This window comes from Sciurus carolinensis, chromosome 5, assembly GCF_902686445.1.
Source record: "Sciurus carolinensis chromosome 5, mSciCar1.2, whole genome shotgun sequence".
Lineage (NCBI taxonomy): Eukaryota > Metazoa > Chordata > Mammalia > Rodentia > Sciuridae > Sciurus > Sciurus carolinensis.
Genome location: NC_062217.1, coordinates 60,275,930 through 60,293,630, shown reverse-complemented (window position 1 = coordinate 60,293,630; position 17,701 = coordinate 60,275,930). Strand labels below are relative to the sequence as shown.

The 17,701-nt window shown below is 32.3% G+C and overlaps 1 protein-coding gene across 8 annotated transcripts in view; it reads left to right on the top strand.

The window, feature by feature from the left end:
- Window positions 1–12,007, top strand: part of Pcdh9 (protocadherin 9) — an 866,304-nt gene extending 854,297 nt beyond the window's left edge. For all 8 annotated transcript variants that reach the window (XM_047552459.1, XM_047552458.1, XM_047552456.1 and 5 more), the window contains one exon: window positions 9,827–12,007. In XM_047552459.1, the coding sequence (XP_047408415.1) occupies window positions 9,827–10,200 (374 nt within the window). In that variant the 3' untranslated portion in view covers window positions 10,201–12,007. The remainder of the gene's footprint in view (window positions 1–9,826) is intronic.
- Window positions 12,008–17,701: the final 5,694 nt, after the last annotated feature.

Sequence of the window (17,701 nt, the reverse complement as noted above, 5' to 3'; positions counted from 1 at the left end):
GTGACAAATATCTGTGGATTTGGTACCACAAAGAGCCAGCGACAATGGAAGTTGTTTATTCCTTTTAATCTTAGTTTTCCACCAGAAATTACTCTCTAAAAAATTATTTCATTGTTTCAAACCTTCGATCTGCTTTATAAAAGGGGTTTCAGATCAATGAGATTTACCTATTTTTTTTTCTTAAAAACAATTCAATTTGCAAGAAATGGAGAATAATTTAGAAGACATCAGTACATGATTGAGTTTTTTTATGAAAGACATCAAATCTCATTAAAAGAAATTATGAACTATAGAAGAAAGTAAATATGATCCTCAATAATGTAAGTAATTTAGTCAAAATTTATTTAATCAATAAAAGTCTGTCTCATTAGACTATTGTCCTTCATTTGATAACAATATAAAATACTAATGGTGAATAAAACATTTAATGTATCCCTGATACATAAAAGTATTAGAGATAATTTTCCTTTTAGCACTTAGCTTTAGCAGATGAGGAAAAAGTCAGCTAATATTCATGCAATGAAGGAGAAGAAGGCTGAAGATGTATAAAGAAGTACTCTCCATTCTTTGTGAACTATAAAGTCTGTCCAAATAGCAATATCCTCTCTGGCAGAGAATCTGCTGCTTGGGGTGGCCATGTGTTATTGTATTTGGACTTTCTCCATCTGCAAATGTTGACTTTTCATCTGTGACCAAGGAAAAAAAATCCGTATGAGAACGTGTAAAACATTTAATCCTTGTTTACTTGTTAAGCAAAAGTTTTGTTAAATCCTGCTGGTGTGGGCTTTTGTGTGTGTGTTTTTTTTTTTTTTAAGGTGACTATAGATGCATTCACAATTTTCTTAAATCTGAAATACAAGATAAAACTTTGATAAAACCATCAAGTTTTTATTTAAATGTAAAAATATGTAGAGTTATCCTAAATATAATTTCACAATCCAAAACTGGAGTGCAACCTAAGTAATAATCTACCAGAACAAAAGACTTATAATTTTTTTTTGCTCTGACTTCTACTTCTCATTAATTAAATATAAATAACTTTGAAGAGTTTTATTATCAGGTTATATGGATGACAAACCACAGTGATATTTAAAAAAATAAAAGAATATATAAATCTCACACATCAAAATCTGATCTTTTTCTCTTAATTTGTAATAAAAGACTTGGAGTTAGGAAATCTGATATTACTTTCACAAAATCCACAATTTTTCATTGTTGTGCTAGGGCTAAAATCAGTTTCTTTTTGCCCTACTTATGATGATCACATTAGTTGAGATTTCTTAATTGGTTCTGATTTTAGATATTTTATGCAATAATTTTCAAACCTAACAAGAGCTGAATTAAAAGAATTTAAGTGAATAAATGGGAAATATTTCTCTCAAAATGACAGTTGACCCTCAAGTATCTGCAAAGAAATGTTTCCAGGAACCATTCCCCCACACCAAAACCCACACACGCACATGTCCCTTATGTAAAATGATTAGTATTTGCCTATAACCTATGTACATCATTCTATGTATAGATTTCAAAACAAATTTACTGATTTGATTTTTAAGCAACTCAATAAATACAGACCATGATTATGGAATAGTGGATATTAGGGTGTCTATGAAATATATTAGACTTATCTAAATCTTTACCTTTAACTTTCCTGTTTAAGGTCTTATACAAAATATATAATTAATCATTTTGCTATTACATCTTGTTTAAAAAAAGAATATGAAAGAAAGGAAAAAAGATGAACTTGAGGTTGAAAATGAGTTAGTAAAAAATACTAAATGTTTTTGCATCCCTCTTTGGAAAAATTAAAATTAAAATTTGTTTTCCTAAATTTTATTGTGCAAAGAATGATCAGGTTAAGTAAGAAGTGTAAAAATTAAGATTTTTCTCAGCACGTTCATAACAGCAAGTGTAGAGAAAAAATATAAGATGTCAAGGAAATGTCTTTATCAAACTCAAATCAGTATGTGTATCTACTATTATAAGATGTTTAGTGATGCACAAGTGTTAGCATTCTACACACTTGTGCTAATATAAAGCCTTAGGGAAAAGCATCCAAATTAGAAGTTTGGAGAAGAACATTTTTCATAAAAATAACTACATATGTTTTTGCCACAAAATGCATTATAACATGACAATCAGATATGTTTTTCATCAACAATAAATGTAATAAAACACACAAATAGAATCAAGGATAAACTTACATGATTTTCTCAATAGATGCATAACTTATCTTTGATAAAATTCAATTTTCTTTCATGATATAGGCCCTGAAGTTATTAGGTTTTTATATACTATACCTCAGCATAGCAAAGGTTAGATACAGCCGACCTTAACCAACATCATACTGAATGGGTTAAAACTGGAAATATTTCCTTTAAATCAAGAATAAGATAAGGGTATCATCTCTCACTAATCTTATTCAATATAGTAATTGAAATTTTAACAAGGAAATAAGAGAAATAAAAGATATGCAAATACAAAAGAAGTCAAATTATACCTTTCTGCAAATGATATGATTCCACACTTAAAAAACCCTAAAGACCCCACAGAAAGACTCTTAGAATTGATAAAATCAGCAAAATAGATGGATACAAAGTCAACATTTGATAATCGACTTTTTCAGTAATAATTAACTCATGGAGAAAGAAATGAGGAAACCAATTTTATTCACAATAGCCTCAAGAATAAAATATGACCCTAGAGGATGGTATTCTCTCTTTAACAGATGGGAAAATTAGTATTGTGAAAGTGACCATATTACTGAAAATGATCTGCAGATTCAATGGAATCCCTTTGAAGTACTAATAACATTCCTCATTGAACATGAAAGCAGTCCTAGAATTCATATAGGAGCAGAGAAGACTCTGAATAGTCAAGCAATTCTGAGCAAAAAGAGAAATGCTGGTGGTATCATAATACCTGATTTCAAAACATACTACAGAGTGATAGTAACACAAACATCATGGTATTGGCATGACAAGAGGCAAGGTAGAACAATGGAATAAAATAGAAGACACAGAAATAAAACCAGACATCTGCAACCTGATAATTTTTAAATGAAGATGCCAAAAAATACATCAGAGAAAAGATAACATCTTCATCAAATCACTTTGAGAGAACTGAATATCTACATGCAGAAGATTGAAACTAGATCCATATCTCTCATCCTGTATAAAAATCAACTGAAAATGGATCACAGATCTTAAGGTAAAAACTGAAACTTTGAACCTGCTAAAGGAAAACAGAGAAAACACTTCAAGATATAGGCCCAGACAAAGATTTCTGAAATAGGACCCAAATAGCTCAGGAAAAAAAAAAAAGCAAAAATTGACAAATGGAATTACATCAAAGTTAGAAGCTTTTGTAAAGCAGAGGAAACAATCAACAAATGAAGAAACAATCTAAAAATAGGAGAAAATCTTTGCCATCTGTTCATCTGAAAGATGATTAGTATTTAGACTATATAAAGAACTCAAAATATCCATCCACAAAAGATCAAGTAATCTAATCAAGAAATAGGCAAATTATCTGAAAGGACTCTTCTCAATAGGAAAAGTATAAATGGTCAATAAATATATTTAAAAAAATCAGCAAGGCACAATGACACGTGCCTGTAATCCCGGTGACTTGGGAAGCTGAGGCAGGAGGATTGCAAGTTCAAAGTTAGCCTCAGATAGCTTATCAAGGCCCTAGGCAACTTAGTGAAACCCTGTCTCAAAATAAAAAATAAAAGACTGTGGATGTGACTCAGTGGTTAAGTTTCTCTGAGTTCAATCCTTGGTACCAAAAAAATTAAAAATAAATAACACACACACACACACACACACACACACACACACACAAATCATCAAATCATCAATATCTTCAGCCATCAGGCAAAAGTAAATCAAAACAACATTGACTTTATATGTCACCCCATTCAAAATGGCTACTAATCAAAAGTAAACAAACAAACAACAAATGCTAGAGAGAATGTGGAACAAAAAGGAATCGCTAGATATTATTGATGGGGAAGCAAACTAGTACAGTCACTATGGACAACCATGTGGAGTTTCCAAAAAACTAAAAATAAAAGTACCATGTGATTCAGATATAACATTCCTGGATGCATACTGAAAGAACTAAAGTCAGCACACAAAAGACATATCTGTGTATCTATATTTATGGATTCAGCCTAGGTGCCTCTCAGAAGATGAATGGATGAAGAAAATATGGTATATATACATGATGTAATATTATTCATCCAAAAGAAGAATGAAGTTGTGTCACATGCAGAAGAATGTATGGAACTGGAAGCATTGTGTTAAGCAAAGTAAGCCAGACACAGAAAAACAAGTATCACATATTCTCTTTCATATGAGGAAACTGGTGGGGACCTAAAAGTAGAAGAGGGACTATTAGGGAAGGGAACAGGGGCAGGGTGAGAAAGAAGAGAGAGAAGAGCAATTGAGGTTACTATGGAGTATGGATGTCATCAAATCACATGTACACATGAATGGAAATGTCACAGTGAAACCCATTAATTTATACAGTTAATATGAGTTAATATTCGTAATAAAAATGAATTTTGAAAGATGATCCCCATTGAAGAACTTAACAAAAAATTCAGTGAGATGTGATCCAAAATGATATGAAAATTACTTATATTTTTTCACAATTTCATTGTAATAATCTGATTAAAATGTATTTTACCCAATGGTAAGTTCTAAGAAACAGTAAAATGTCTAAGAAAAATTAATTCACTGGCCTGTGGATATAGATTACTGGTAGAGCACTTGCCTATTATATACATAATAGGCCCTGAGTTCGATCTCCAGAAAAGACAAAAAAGATAGAAAAGTTATTAAAAGGCAAAAACTTCATACTATCTGGAATCTAATCAGGAATGTAAAAGAGTCTGAGGATTTTTTTATATCAGTTTGAAACTTTGGAGTTAAAAGGTTTCAAATAATCAGGTTGAAAAACTACTGGTCAACAAGCCAGAAGCTACTTGTTAATTACAGCAGTGAGTTAATCAATGAAGTAATAGTTCTGCTTCCAGGTATAATAAAATGAGATTAAGGACCACTCAAGTATCTGCTAAAGTCTAGTTGGAGTTCCACTAACTTGGATTGTTTCACATTTTAAGCCAGTAGCTATAGAAGTTAGTAATGCAGGCAGTTTTCTGAAACTTTTGGAAAATATTTTTTGTTTTTCAGTGAGAAAGTTGCTTGTGCAAAGATGGAATGAGAAGTACTTTGACACCTGATATAAATATTAACCAAGACAACTTTCAAGATCCTTTTGTCATATACTTTATTTTAGTTTTCAAAATATAAAGAAAGAAGTAAATGACTTATGCAGTTTTATCAGCACTTGAATCTTTATACAAGTGTTCCAAAATAAAGAATGACTAACCTCAAACTGAAGAATGTGAAAAGGACCAAATAATTTCATTTTATTAAAAATTAATTTTTCAGTGTTAAAAATATCATGCCAGAATAATTCAATTATTTTATTTTTAAGGAAAGAATTTAGTATAATTATTGAATTATAGAAATTATAAGCCATTTGGAACCCTGATCAGAATTATAAACATTATTTCATGCTGTAGCATAACTCAGACTTTACAAAGTTTAAGAGAAACATAGAAAACACATATATCCATGAACACATATCAAACACTCCTATACCCACATCCACATGCAGACATGTAAATCCTCAAGACATCTATTAATCCAGCAGAGTAATTTTTCTAATACATATTAAGTTTGTTGAATGTATGAATGAAAACTAATATAATTACTCATCATGTAGAACATTATTTATAATTATAACAAAAATGTGTCAAAGGTAGAGAATTTTAGCTTAATGCATACCATAATACTAGCAATAATTCTTTGATAGTTAATTTATTTGATGGAGAACCATAGCTTATTTTCATTGATAAATTGAAAAATGTTAATATTCCATAAAACATGTTTTTAAAAAGCTTTTTTCTTTTTGAAAGTACATGAAATTCACATGGTTCTAAAAATGAGAGAAATGAATTGGAAACCACCACTTCCCTGCTAAATCTCTCATGCTAATGTGTCAGCATCCACCTTAATTAGTGTAGGGACAGGTACTAGATAATTTGAGATAGCTCATATACCTGGTACCTGAGAAATTATTCACATTATTCTATATAAAGAGAACCCTGAATCTTAACTAACAATTCTCTGTATTCATACATAAGTGCCCCTGAGATTTCCAGCTTCTTAGTGCTTTGTTTCCAGGTGCAGCCCTTATGTGGCTCTTCCTGGAAGGTTTCTCCTGTTTGGAGTTGCAACATAAATTTCTTACTTTCATCTGTGCCAGTGTGATTGTGTCTAGCTTACGGATGGATCTTCAAATATTACGCACTTAAAAGATTTACCCAACAATGTATAAAGCTTCTATAAGTTTATTTACAGACATTATCAAATTCCTTCAGATTCATTTATGAGTGAATCATGAACAGAACATTTCTCAAAGAGATTTAAACAGCAATTAACATCATTTAATGGCAAGAAACTCATGTTTTTTTCCAGTTAGCGATTTTGCACAGCACAAAACTTTAATTAAAATGTTACAACTTGGAACAATATCTTTTTGTCTGTTACCTTGTAGAAAGAAGAGTCTGCCTGAATTAATGACACTTTGTTTTCCCCTCTCTTTTCACTGCTCCTAAGCCAATTGTTTCCAAGGTCATATTGCAGTTCCAGAATAAGTGTAGATAGACTTCTGTTAACGGCTGTATTCCTGGTTCCTTGTTCCAATGCTAGTCTACTGTGTGTGTTCAGTAAATTTTTGTGGAATAATTAAATTTTACTCTTTATGAGAAGAAAAAAATAAGATTATACTCTATCAAAATGTGTCACTCAATTTGTCAACTTAAGGTCTACAAATACTTATAGAGACTTAAATATCTCATTCTCAATCCTTGGGTAATAGGTCTTAATGTAATTAGATGATTGTGTATGTAAAGTAAGGTTAATTTAAAAACAACTATGCATATTTTTTTACTTTTTTCCCCAGACATTATTACCTCATATACATATATGATTGCATGACCGATGTGATCCTACAATATGTATAATCAGAAAAATGAGAGATTACACTCCATTTATGTATGAGCCATCTAAATGTATAAATGTATTTTACTGTCATGTACAAGAAATTAGAACAAATAAAAATCTTTTTTTTTTAAAACCCTGAACTAATGACATTTCTGAGGTAGCTGATAATCCGCCCCCCCCCCATACCTTTGGAGATAGTACCAAGAAAAGACAAACATTGATGACACTGGAAAAGTAAAGATTATGGGTTGTGCATCAAATTGATGATTAACTACTTCATCTCTGTTGAAATTTGAAAGGAGTAAATGTATCTAACAGAAGTTAAATATTTCATTTATTAACTGCCACAAAGTATTGCTAAGCAAAAGAATTCACTGTTGAAGAGTTTTTGGTGTGAGCTTTGTGAAATCAGCATCTTCTATTATAATTACTTAAGCTCTGCCTTTAAGCGGGGGGTATCTTTATTAATTCTCAGAACATTTTCAACCTCATAAAATTTTAATTAACAATTAGCATTGTTCATAGATCATCACTATTGCTCAGCACTATGAGGGAATCAGAAGACTGATAGATCAGTTTCTTTTCCATCAATGAATTTTCAATCTAGTTGGGAGAAAACTAAATTAAAAACTTTTAAATGTTCAGAATCTTCCCCCAAAGACAGAAATGGAATTGCAGCAAGAGTTGGAGGAGATCCATGAGGAAATTTATTATTCCTCAGTAAAGGAAAGGGCTGTGCAAATCTTTAAGGTATCTATGACACATGGATCAGTAAAGTTATTACAGTTTGCTTGTGGTATGTGGGACAGAGGCTGACCCTTGAAGGAATCAGTAATTGAAAGAAAACAGGCCAGGCAAAAAGCTCCTCCTAAACCTGAGATTCTAAAGCAGGAAACATGAATTGGTTTGAGTGAAGTGTGTTAGCTTTGTGGATGAGAGTCACTAGTTATGCCAACACCAACCATCCAGTCATGAATTAGTTTGAACTTTTAAAGTGTGGTCGAATTATAAAGGGCAAGAAAGGCTCATAGAGAAATTTAAATTAAATATCCAAGGAAGTAGGTCATCACTGGAGGTTTTTGAGAGAAATAGTTTAAAGTAATGAATGTGTGTTTAAACAAAATAAAACTGTTTGCTTTTGAGGGACTGGGAATACACATCAAATGGGAAGGAATTTTACAGTTATCCTCAAGAATTATCTTTTAGATCTAAAGAACTGACTCAAATTTGAGATTGTATGAAATAGTGCATTTTCACCACATTGCTCTTGCATCTGATGTCTGTTTCCGATACTTACTAGATTGTTACTTCAACTACTGCCTTTCTCAACTGATCTTTCTTCATATACAAGAAATAATTAGAATTTTATTAAGGCAAATGGATGTAAACATAAAAGGCTCACGATTATTGATCATCTGGAAGTATTAGTTATAATAATGTGGATTTCAGCAAAGACTTCCATTCCAGTTATTTTTCAGGTATTTTAATTGTCATGTAGGTAAACTTGCAGGTATGTTTTTGTCTACCTTTTTTTTTTTCTTTTTCTGATGACTCTGCTTTAGAAAATGCTTTATAACTGAGGTTTTCTTGCCTATGCACTTAACCTCATTCATAAAATCAATTCCTAATTTCCAAGCTATCACTTATCACTTGACTATTTAATCAAGGGGGAAAAAACACATGAAAAACTCCAATGTATTCCTTAACCATTTGACTGTTATTTTTCAATAAAGAAAATATTTTCTTCTTTACATGAATGGAAGAGTTTCCTTTTGAAATACTGATTTAAAAGTGTGCTTTAGATTACCTGCTAGTGAAATAAATAAAAGAAAAATCCTATCATGATTTTCCCCCATGAATGTTAGATTCCATGTGATTCAATTAGCAATTTAGCTTCAGTTTTGTACTTTAGTAATCAGAAACTAGTTAGGCCTACAGTACCCAAATACTGTCTTTGGATGCAAAAGCTTTCTTTATTTACTTGGTTTTCAGAATACTTGCAGTGGACTTCGTATGACTTTAGTATGATAAGTTTATTATGATATTCTTTAAAATGAGTATTTAATCTTTTTTAAAAAGTTGTGAAAATATTTTCATATGACTTTAAATGTAAAAATAAATGCCTATACAGAAAAAACAATATTTTATATAGCTATTTAGAATGTTCATTTTAATGATGTTTCAAGTACTGTTTGCTTCACATTTTTGTGCACTTGTAGAATTTGCATATTCAACTCTGCAAATAAATTTTCCTACTTTTTATAGTTTTCATTAAATTTAATTTTTTTCCTGAGAACTCTTATAATATAGATCAGTGATAATTCCTATATTATGAAGAGATTGATCAAAAAGAGTTATCCCTATTTACCCAAATGTATCTTTTTGTCTATCAAGACAGTTAGTTTTATTTCTGTCTATAAACAAAGGCTAAAGGAAGAAAAAATAAGTCTTTGTTCCTCTGGAGGAATTTGATTGCTTTTCTGTTAATCTTTGCATATGTGATACTGTGTATATGGTACTGGGGATTGAATCCAGGAGCATGCTACCACTAAGCCACAGCACTAGCCCTTTTTATTTTTTTACTTTGAAACAGGGTCTCAATGAGTTACCAAGGCTGGATCACTTGATACAATTTCAAGAAAAAAATGAGATAACCCCAATGTATTTTCTCTCTCAAAAGATCATTTTAAATAAGGATCCTAACCACCTTCTTTCTTAACATTCTCTGTATCTTGTCTCTACAGATGGGCCCCTGGGTCCCCGAGGATTAGCTGAGGCAACAGAGATGTGCACTCAAGAATGCTTAGTTTTGGGTCACTCTGATAACTGCTGGATGCCTCCTGGCTTGGGTCCATATCAACACCCGAAATCTCCTCTCTCAACCTTTGCACCCCAGAAAGAATGGGTCAAGAAAGACAAGCTTGTGAATGGGCACACTCTGACCAGAGCCTGGAAAGAAGACAGCAACAGGAATCAGTTCAATGACCGTAAGCAGTTTGGCTCCAATGAAGGCCATTTCAACAATGGCAGCCACATGACAGACATTCCTCTGGCAAATCTGAAGTCATATAAGCAAGCAGGAGGTGCTATTGAGAGTCCTAAGGAGCACCAACTCTAAGATAAGGCTATATGGGACCTAATAACCTTAATCTAAATAGACATGCTAATACCGTGTGTGTCAGAGCTTTATGTATCCAATAGATCTCTACAACTATGCCCCTTATAGCAGGGATATCCATAACTTTGTGTTAGCACCATGGAGGAGACAATGTTTGGCAACTTGAGAGAGAAGATAGTTCTACTAGCCATGTGATCTTGTTTACTAGAATTAATTAAGCTCTCCAGAGATCTCTCCATTGTGCAATTTATTTTATTATTGCATTTTATTTTGACCCTGGACTGCTGCTATGAACAATAGAATATGCATTTGGAGAGTAAGAAAGTTTCATGGATTAGAGTGACTGACAAACATATCTTTAGAAAATTGTGCTTTTTTTGTCATTGATTTATGCTGGGACCGCTATACTTGACATTATACTTCAAACAAAACTTAAAAAGATAAGCATTAAACCTATTGTGCTGTTAACAACGTTAGTGAACACTTGTAAGTCAATCAGTGTTAAAGTATTTGTAAATAGAAGCAAGTTATTATTAACAACTTTTGTGTACTTATAGCGTTCACCTAAAACTGTTGTAGCATAATTCTGTGTTTATGGTTGCTTCTTTCCCTTTTTATTCAATTTACCTCTTTATTGTTATTTTTGTTGTTTCTTTTAGTGAGGTGTTTCTGCGTTAGTAGTCTGTCTTGACACACATCATTCAAAGGATCTTAAACGCTTGTGTTTAAAAATGGTTCTGAAATCTGATTCATTTAATGGTATCTTATGATGTCGGAATTCTGTAAAAGAATAAAGATATAAGGAAAAAATAAGAACTTTATACAAAAAAGAGGAGTTCTGCAAAAGCTTGGATATTCAGAACCTATTTTTTTTATATCCTTATTTTCAAAGTAGGCAAAAGCAAAAATCACTTTATTAGTACTATTAAGTGAGAGAGTAATGGGAAAGTGTTATTCGTCAAAAGTGATATAATATCCTGTACTTGTCACTCATGCAAAACTAATGTATCAAAATTAGCATATATTGAAGAAAAATCACTATTCAAAAATAGTTTCAATTTGGCAAATGTGTGTCTACAACTTTGTTGAAATGACAGAGTTTGTGTTGATCCTCATATACAATACTGTTGTTGTAACACAAGTGTTATTAGACCATAGCCACAAAATATTTAATGTGTTGTGCCTTCATGATGTAACAGAACATTCTCCAGGTAGGGTAGTTGGGGGAAATAAAGGGATAAATCTCTAATTATTGCTGTTTAACTGTTTGTTATCATAGTTGGTCAATGCCTGGCAGGTACCAGCATTTTGTCACTTAGGTCAAACCAACACAGTGACAACTAATGTTAATAAGATCTCAGTTGCACGTGCAAACAATCCAAATTTGAACATTCTTAGGAGGTTTTTGTTAAGGCATGACAGATGATTTAAACAAATAAATAGCATGCAACAAAATGTCTTTATTGAAAGAAGTGAAAGTTATCTTAATGCCACGGTTCACCATCAGTTTAAAAGTAAAAAAAATAAATAAAACAAAAAAAATTTAAAAAAAAGGTTTGCTAATCTGATAGTTAATTTGTTCTTACCAAAAATAAAATTACTTTGTAAATAGCAGTTCACATTTTTCCACAATATAATGGAAAATAATGGGTAGGGGTGCATTGCTTATTGAAGTACATTTTTGTCGGTTTGTGAGGGGTGTTTGATGACTTTGACAGAATAAATATCTAAACAATTATCCTTGTTACTGCTTTGCCAGTTCTACGTTATTTACAATTATTCAGCTCTTGCAATAAATGTTCTGAATTCCTGATTGTAGTGTGTTAATTCTTGGTCAACATCCAAAGTGATTAATAATGCTCTAATTGTTGGATAAACACATGATGATAAAACTTCACTTTCATTTATAAATCAAGGAAGATTTGTTGGGTTTTGAGACACATGTTCTGAAAATATGGGTCTAAGTTAAAATTTAAATTTCTCTAATGATCTACAAAATTGTTTTCTGGTAAAATTTGTGGAGAAAGTTTATTCACATTCCAGTTAAGAGTCATGCAAGTTTCATCAAAGTGAAATCTCGCATCACAGACTGGGCAGAGAGCCCTGATCAGTCAGTGAGTGAGGTTAACTTCTTGATTCTTTGTTTCTTGAATGAGATTTTAAGAAACAACCCTCACCTGTTTCATTGTTGGCCAAGGCAGAAGCCCATTCTGATATTATGGCCCTAAACCCAGGGACACGACTTCACTGAATATTTTTCAAATTAGGAAAATGGGCACAGAAAGTTATCAAGAATAATGAGATGCTCAAACATTCCATGTGTTTGTATTTGCCACACAGCAACTGCTCAGTGGACTCTTGTGGGAGTTTAAGGCTGCACAAGAAGGTCTTCCTCTAGAGGTTTTGAAGAGTTGCGAAATAAGAACCAGAAATCAGAAGCACTAGAGAAAGTGTACCTGCTTGGACCACGGGCTGGATGTGACAGCCTCACCTCACCCTGCAGAAACCAACCTCTCCATTGATCCAAGGCACACTTTGTACTCCCTTTTCCCTCACAGAGATACCAAATAAAAAATCCAGAAAAGAAGCCATTCTGAAAAAAAAAAAAAAAAAAAAATCAGATACCAGCATTTCTGCCAGTTTAGTCCCTTTCTCCATTGTGGTTCTTAATCAGGTAAGTCATTCCACCTTGAAGAGTAAGAAAATTTAAAATCATTTTTCCTTTCTATGTTTTCCTTCCTATAAAAAGCAGCTTGAGATACCCTCCTTTCTATAAACAGACTGGAAACTTGGAAAAGGAGCAACTATTCTCCCTCATGCCCACATTATTTCTTCCAATAAATACTACAAGATCCAGTCTTATCAAGGCATTCTGTGAAATTTTAAGAATAATAATGCACAAATTGAAGAATTTATTCAAGTAAATAATACATCCCTAGTGAATATTGCATAAAGATCATTCATGATTATTTTGTAGACATTGAATATTAAGAAACGTCATTTACCTAGAAATAAAAGGCATTTATATTACCTAGGAGAGCACATCTATATGAAATATATAAAAATAATGATTTTAGAGTGATTATCAAATATTATGATACTATATACTAACACATTTCTGAGGCACTTACACAATCAAGCTTTACAAAACTGAACATGACCTATTAAATAAGCACTTCTACACATACTCTAAATAAAATATGCAGAAATAATGGTCATTCATTAATACACAGTTGAGTAGTCATTCTGCTGTACTGATGCTATTCAGCAAATCTTATTCAGAATCCCATCTTTGCCTAACTAAAACTAAAAATGCAGCTGAGATCCAGAGCCATTCCAGTATTTATTAAACTGTTGGATAGAAGCCAGGAATACTTAATTATTATTAGTGAGGAGTTTTGGCAGTGAGGGATGAAAGGAATGCCTTGTCAATCTCAATTCTAATGTGGATGCCAGCATGGTGCTTTGTATGAGGGCAAACCAAACTATGAAAAGGAGAACTGGTGTCATAAGCCTAAAAATGCTCCATTGTTCTGCTTTGTTTTAAATAGAGCTGATCTTCCCTCCCTAAAGGAATTCCCTTCATTGGTTCTTTGAGTGAAAGTGCTTTAAAACCCTTCTAGTATTCTAAAAGCCACAGTGATCACATAACAAATTCTCTAAACATCATTCTTCCTCTTTCACACAATGTTATTCTAAATTTTAGTAGGTATCAACCAGGCTTTTCAGCATTCTAAAATATATAATTCCAAAATATATAATTCCTTTATTAATCCCTTACTACTAAAGTACTTTTATAAGTATATGCTACTAAAATATGATTATTATACACTATTTCATTTATATTTAGTTCACCAAAATATGTTAACAAATATTCCAAAGATATGAATTTTCTATTATCCTAGTGCCATCACCATCTATTTTAAACATTAAATAAGGACTATAATTTTGACTTCTAAATGTACACTTTTAATCTTTATTGCTTGGAAGTCTTAAAGGGTGTGTCATTTTGAAATGAGTTCTGTCCCTGTTTTAGTTTCATCTTAGTGTACCACATTGTTCTTGAAGCCTTATGGTAAAATTCTCTTCTTAAATAAGGTCTTTCATTTTTCTCTCATTTTTTTTTCTTTTTAATACCCCATGGTTGATTTTTCATTATTATACATTCCATACAATTATTATTGAGCTCATTCAGTGCCACATACTTAAAGTCTACATACTTGAAATATATTGAGATGTAGTGAACTTTTTGAATAATATAACAGTGCTATTTATATTAAAACTCTGGATTTTATGGATCTTTGCAATTCTTCTTAATGTCAGTTGTTTGTTTGCTCATTTATTTGCTGTTCATCTTCAAGTCCACCAAAAATTTTGGTATTATTGACAAAACCTTGAATAATGATACCCAAACAGATAATAAGTCAAATAGTCTTCCCATTGAACTTGACAATAGTCAGTTTCCTACAATATACTGTTAGGTAATTCTAAATAAATTTCACCATTTTTACACTTAAGGACACTATCTATTTTTAATTGTTCACAAATCAATTTTGGTACAAAGTATTTTATCTATGAAGTAACTTTGCCTTATTACAGAAAAAAATGACAACAAAAAGATTCAAATTTACATTCACCATTAAATTCATCCAACCACAAGTATACTTCAGGGGCAACCCGACAATTCTGGCTTGAGGGTGGGGCATCAGACTGCTAAATTAAAGACACATAATTGAACACTCCCTCCTCCTGAAAGCATTTTCTTCTCTTGGATTCCTAGAAATTACATTTTTTTTTCTATTTCCTCTTACCTTACTGTCCATTTCTTCTCAAGCTTTATTGCTAGCTTCCCCTTTGCTTCTGACATATGTGAATACTTCATAAGGTCAAGAATTTCCAGACTCCTTTTCTTCTCTACACTTACTCTTCTAGAAAGCTCATCTAAAACCACAATTTGAAATACCTTCTTTATGCACTCAAGTTAAAATTCCACTCTGAAACTCTTCCTGAAATGCCAGGATATTTAATACAAAAAATTCTTTATCATTTACATTTGGATATTTCAGAAATTAATCAAAGTTAACCTGTTGAACAGAATTTGTAATCTCTTCCTTAAATTTCTCTCTCTCTTCCCTCTGTCTCTCTGTCTCTCTCTCTCTCTCTCACACACACACACACACACACACACACACACACACAACTGCACCCAGTCTTCTAATTTCTCAGTTAGTGATACCACCATCAGTTATTCAGGCCAGAACATTGAGACTTATATTTTCTCCTTCAGATTTATGGGACATCTTTAACTTTTTGACCCAAATTTGTATGACCCAAATCATACAGTCCATAATATCTCAATAGCCCTTTGGTCAATTTTGCTAAGTCTCAACACCTCTTTTCTGGATCATTACACAAGTCTCCTAACCATTGTTCTAGCTGATTCACTTGTTTCAATTTTTCCTCTTTCAGTCTTTTCCTCTTTCACTGTCTTTTATATGCTTGCAGTTAAGCTAGCCATACACCTTAAATGTGAAGCCTTGCATAAGCAGTCACTAGCCTATTTGGCAGATTATCAGTTGATAACAGAAATAATAAGCTATTTTGTGAATCACAGAAGAGCTATTTGACTGACCACAGAACATCCTGTTCACAGAGCACAGGAAAAGGGGTATGAGGCCCCAGGGCCCGAGTGACCTAAAGGGAGCCCGCCACATAGACTTTCTTCCAGGAGAAGGGGTCCACAATCTCCCATGGCCCACCTTGCTTACACTATTCTAGCCTACTGTCCCCTCACTGCTTGTTAGACACTCATGTGTGTGTCTGGTTCATTCTGTTTGTTCTGGATTTTCTTCAACTGGAAATAGTTTTTCAGGGAAGAATCCCTGCAAAGCATTGCTCCTCTTCCTCAGATCTTAGCTTAAGGATAGTCTTCATCCTCAGGACTACAATGATGCCCAATTTGTTTTACATGGATAGAAGTAAGCATAGAGATATAGATATAAGTACAGATACATGGTCATTTTAAACATCTTAATCATTAGTGTACCATACTATGGTGTTAATTACATTTACAATGTTATGCAACATTTGCTATTTCCAAAACAAATTTTTATTATTCCAAAAAAAGTCTGTAATCATTAAACAATACAATCCCATTCCTTCCAGTATCCATCTCCTGGTAATCTCAAATTTACTTTCTATTAATATGCATATTCTCAATATGTCAAGTCACTGGAAACATTCATTATTTGTTATGTTTTGTGTGGCTAATTGACTTAGTATAATGTTTTCAAGGTTCATCCATGTCCTAGTGTATGTCAGAAATTTATGCTTTTTATAATTGAATTATACAACACACACACATATATATACATATATTGCATTTATGATTTATGTTTATCCATTCATCTGTTAATGGGCTCTTGGATACTTGCTACCTTTAAAATATTGTGAATAGTGATGCAATGAACATTGTAGTACAAGCATGCTTAACTTACTGTTCTCAATCTTTGAAGTACATACTTAGGAATGGATTTTCTGGGTCATACAGTAATTCTAAGTTCAGCTTTTTGAGGACAGCATCTGTGCTATTTTACATGATCACCAGCAATGTATTTGGAGTCCAATTTCTCCCATCCTAACCAACATTTATTTTGCACCTTATTTATAATAACAATTCTAGTAGGTATAAAATGGCATCTCATTATAGTTTTGATTTGCATTTCCATAAAGACTAAGGGTCTTGAACACCATTTCATGTACTTATTAAGCATTTGTGTATCTTCTTTGGAGAACTGTCTGTTCAAGTCCTTTGCCCATTTTTTATTGTGTTGTCTATTGTTAAGTTTTAGGAATTCTTTATATAGTCTGAGAATTTAAATACATACCACATATATGGTATACAAATATCTCCCCTTGTTTTGTAGGTGATATTTTCAGTTTTTTTGATAATGTTCATTGATAAACAAAATTAAAATTTTGATAAAGTCTAATTTGTCTGTTTTTTTTTTTTTTAAATTCCTTTGTTTCTTGTGTTTTTTATGTCACATGGAAGAATCTGTTGCCACATCCAGGATCATTATGATTTATTTCTATGTTTCCTCTAAATGTGATAGAGGCTCTTTTATTTAGGTTGTTGATCCAGTTGTGTTAACATTTGCATAAGTGTGTAAGGTGGGGGTTCAACTTTGTTCATCTGCATGTGAATTTTGCTAAGTGTCTTTTCTGCGTTGAGATGATCATTATCTTTTCCTGCTTGTACTACTAATGTGATGTATGACATGGATTGATTTTCTTGTGTTGAAACACACCTGCATTCCAGGAATAAATTCTTTTGATCATGTTTAAATGTACAACTTTAATATGATGTGAAGTTGGTTTGTTAGTATCTTGTTGAGAATTTCTGCTTCATTGTACAATGGAATGTTTGCTTAAAATTTTCTTTTCTTGTGGTATCTGCCTCATTTCATATTATGGTAATATTGACATCATAATATGAAAT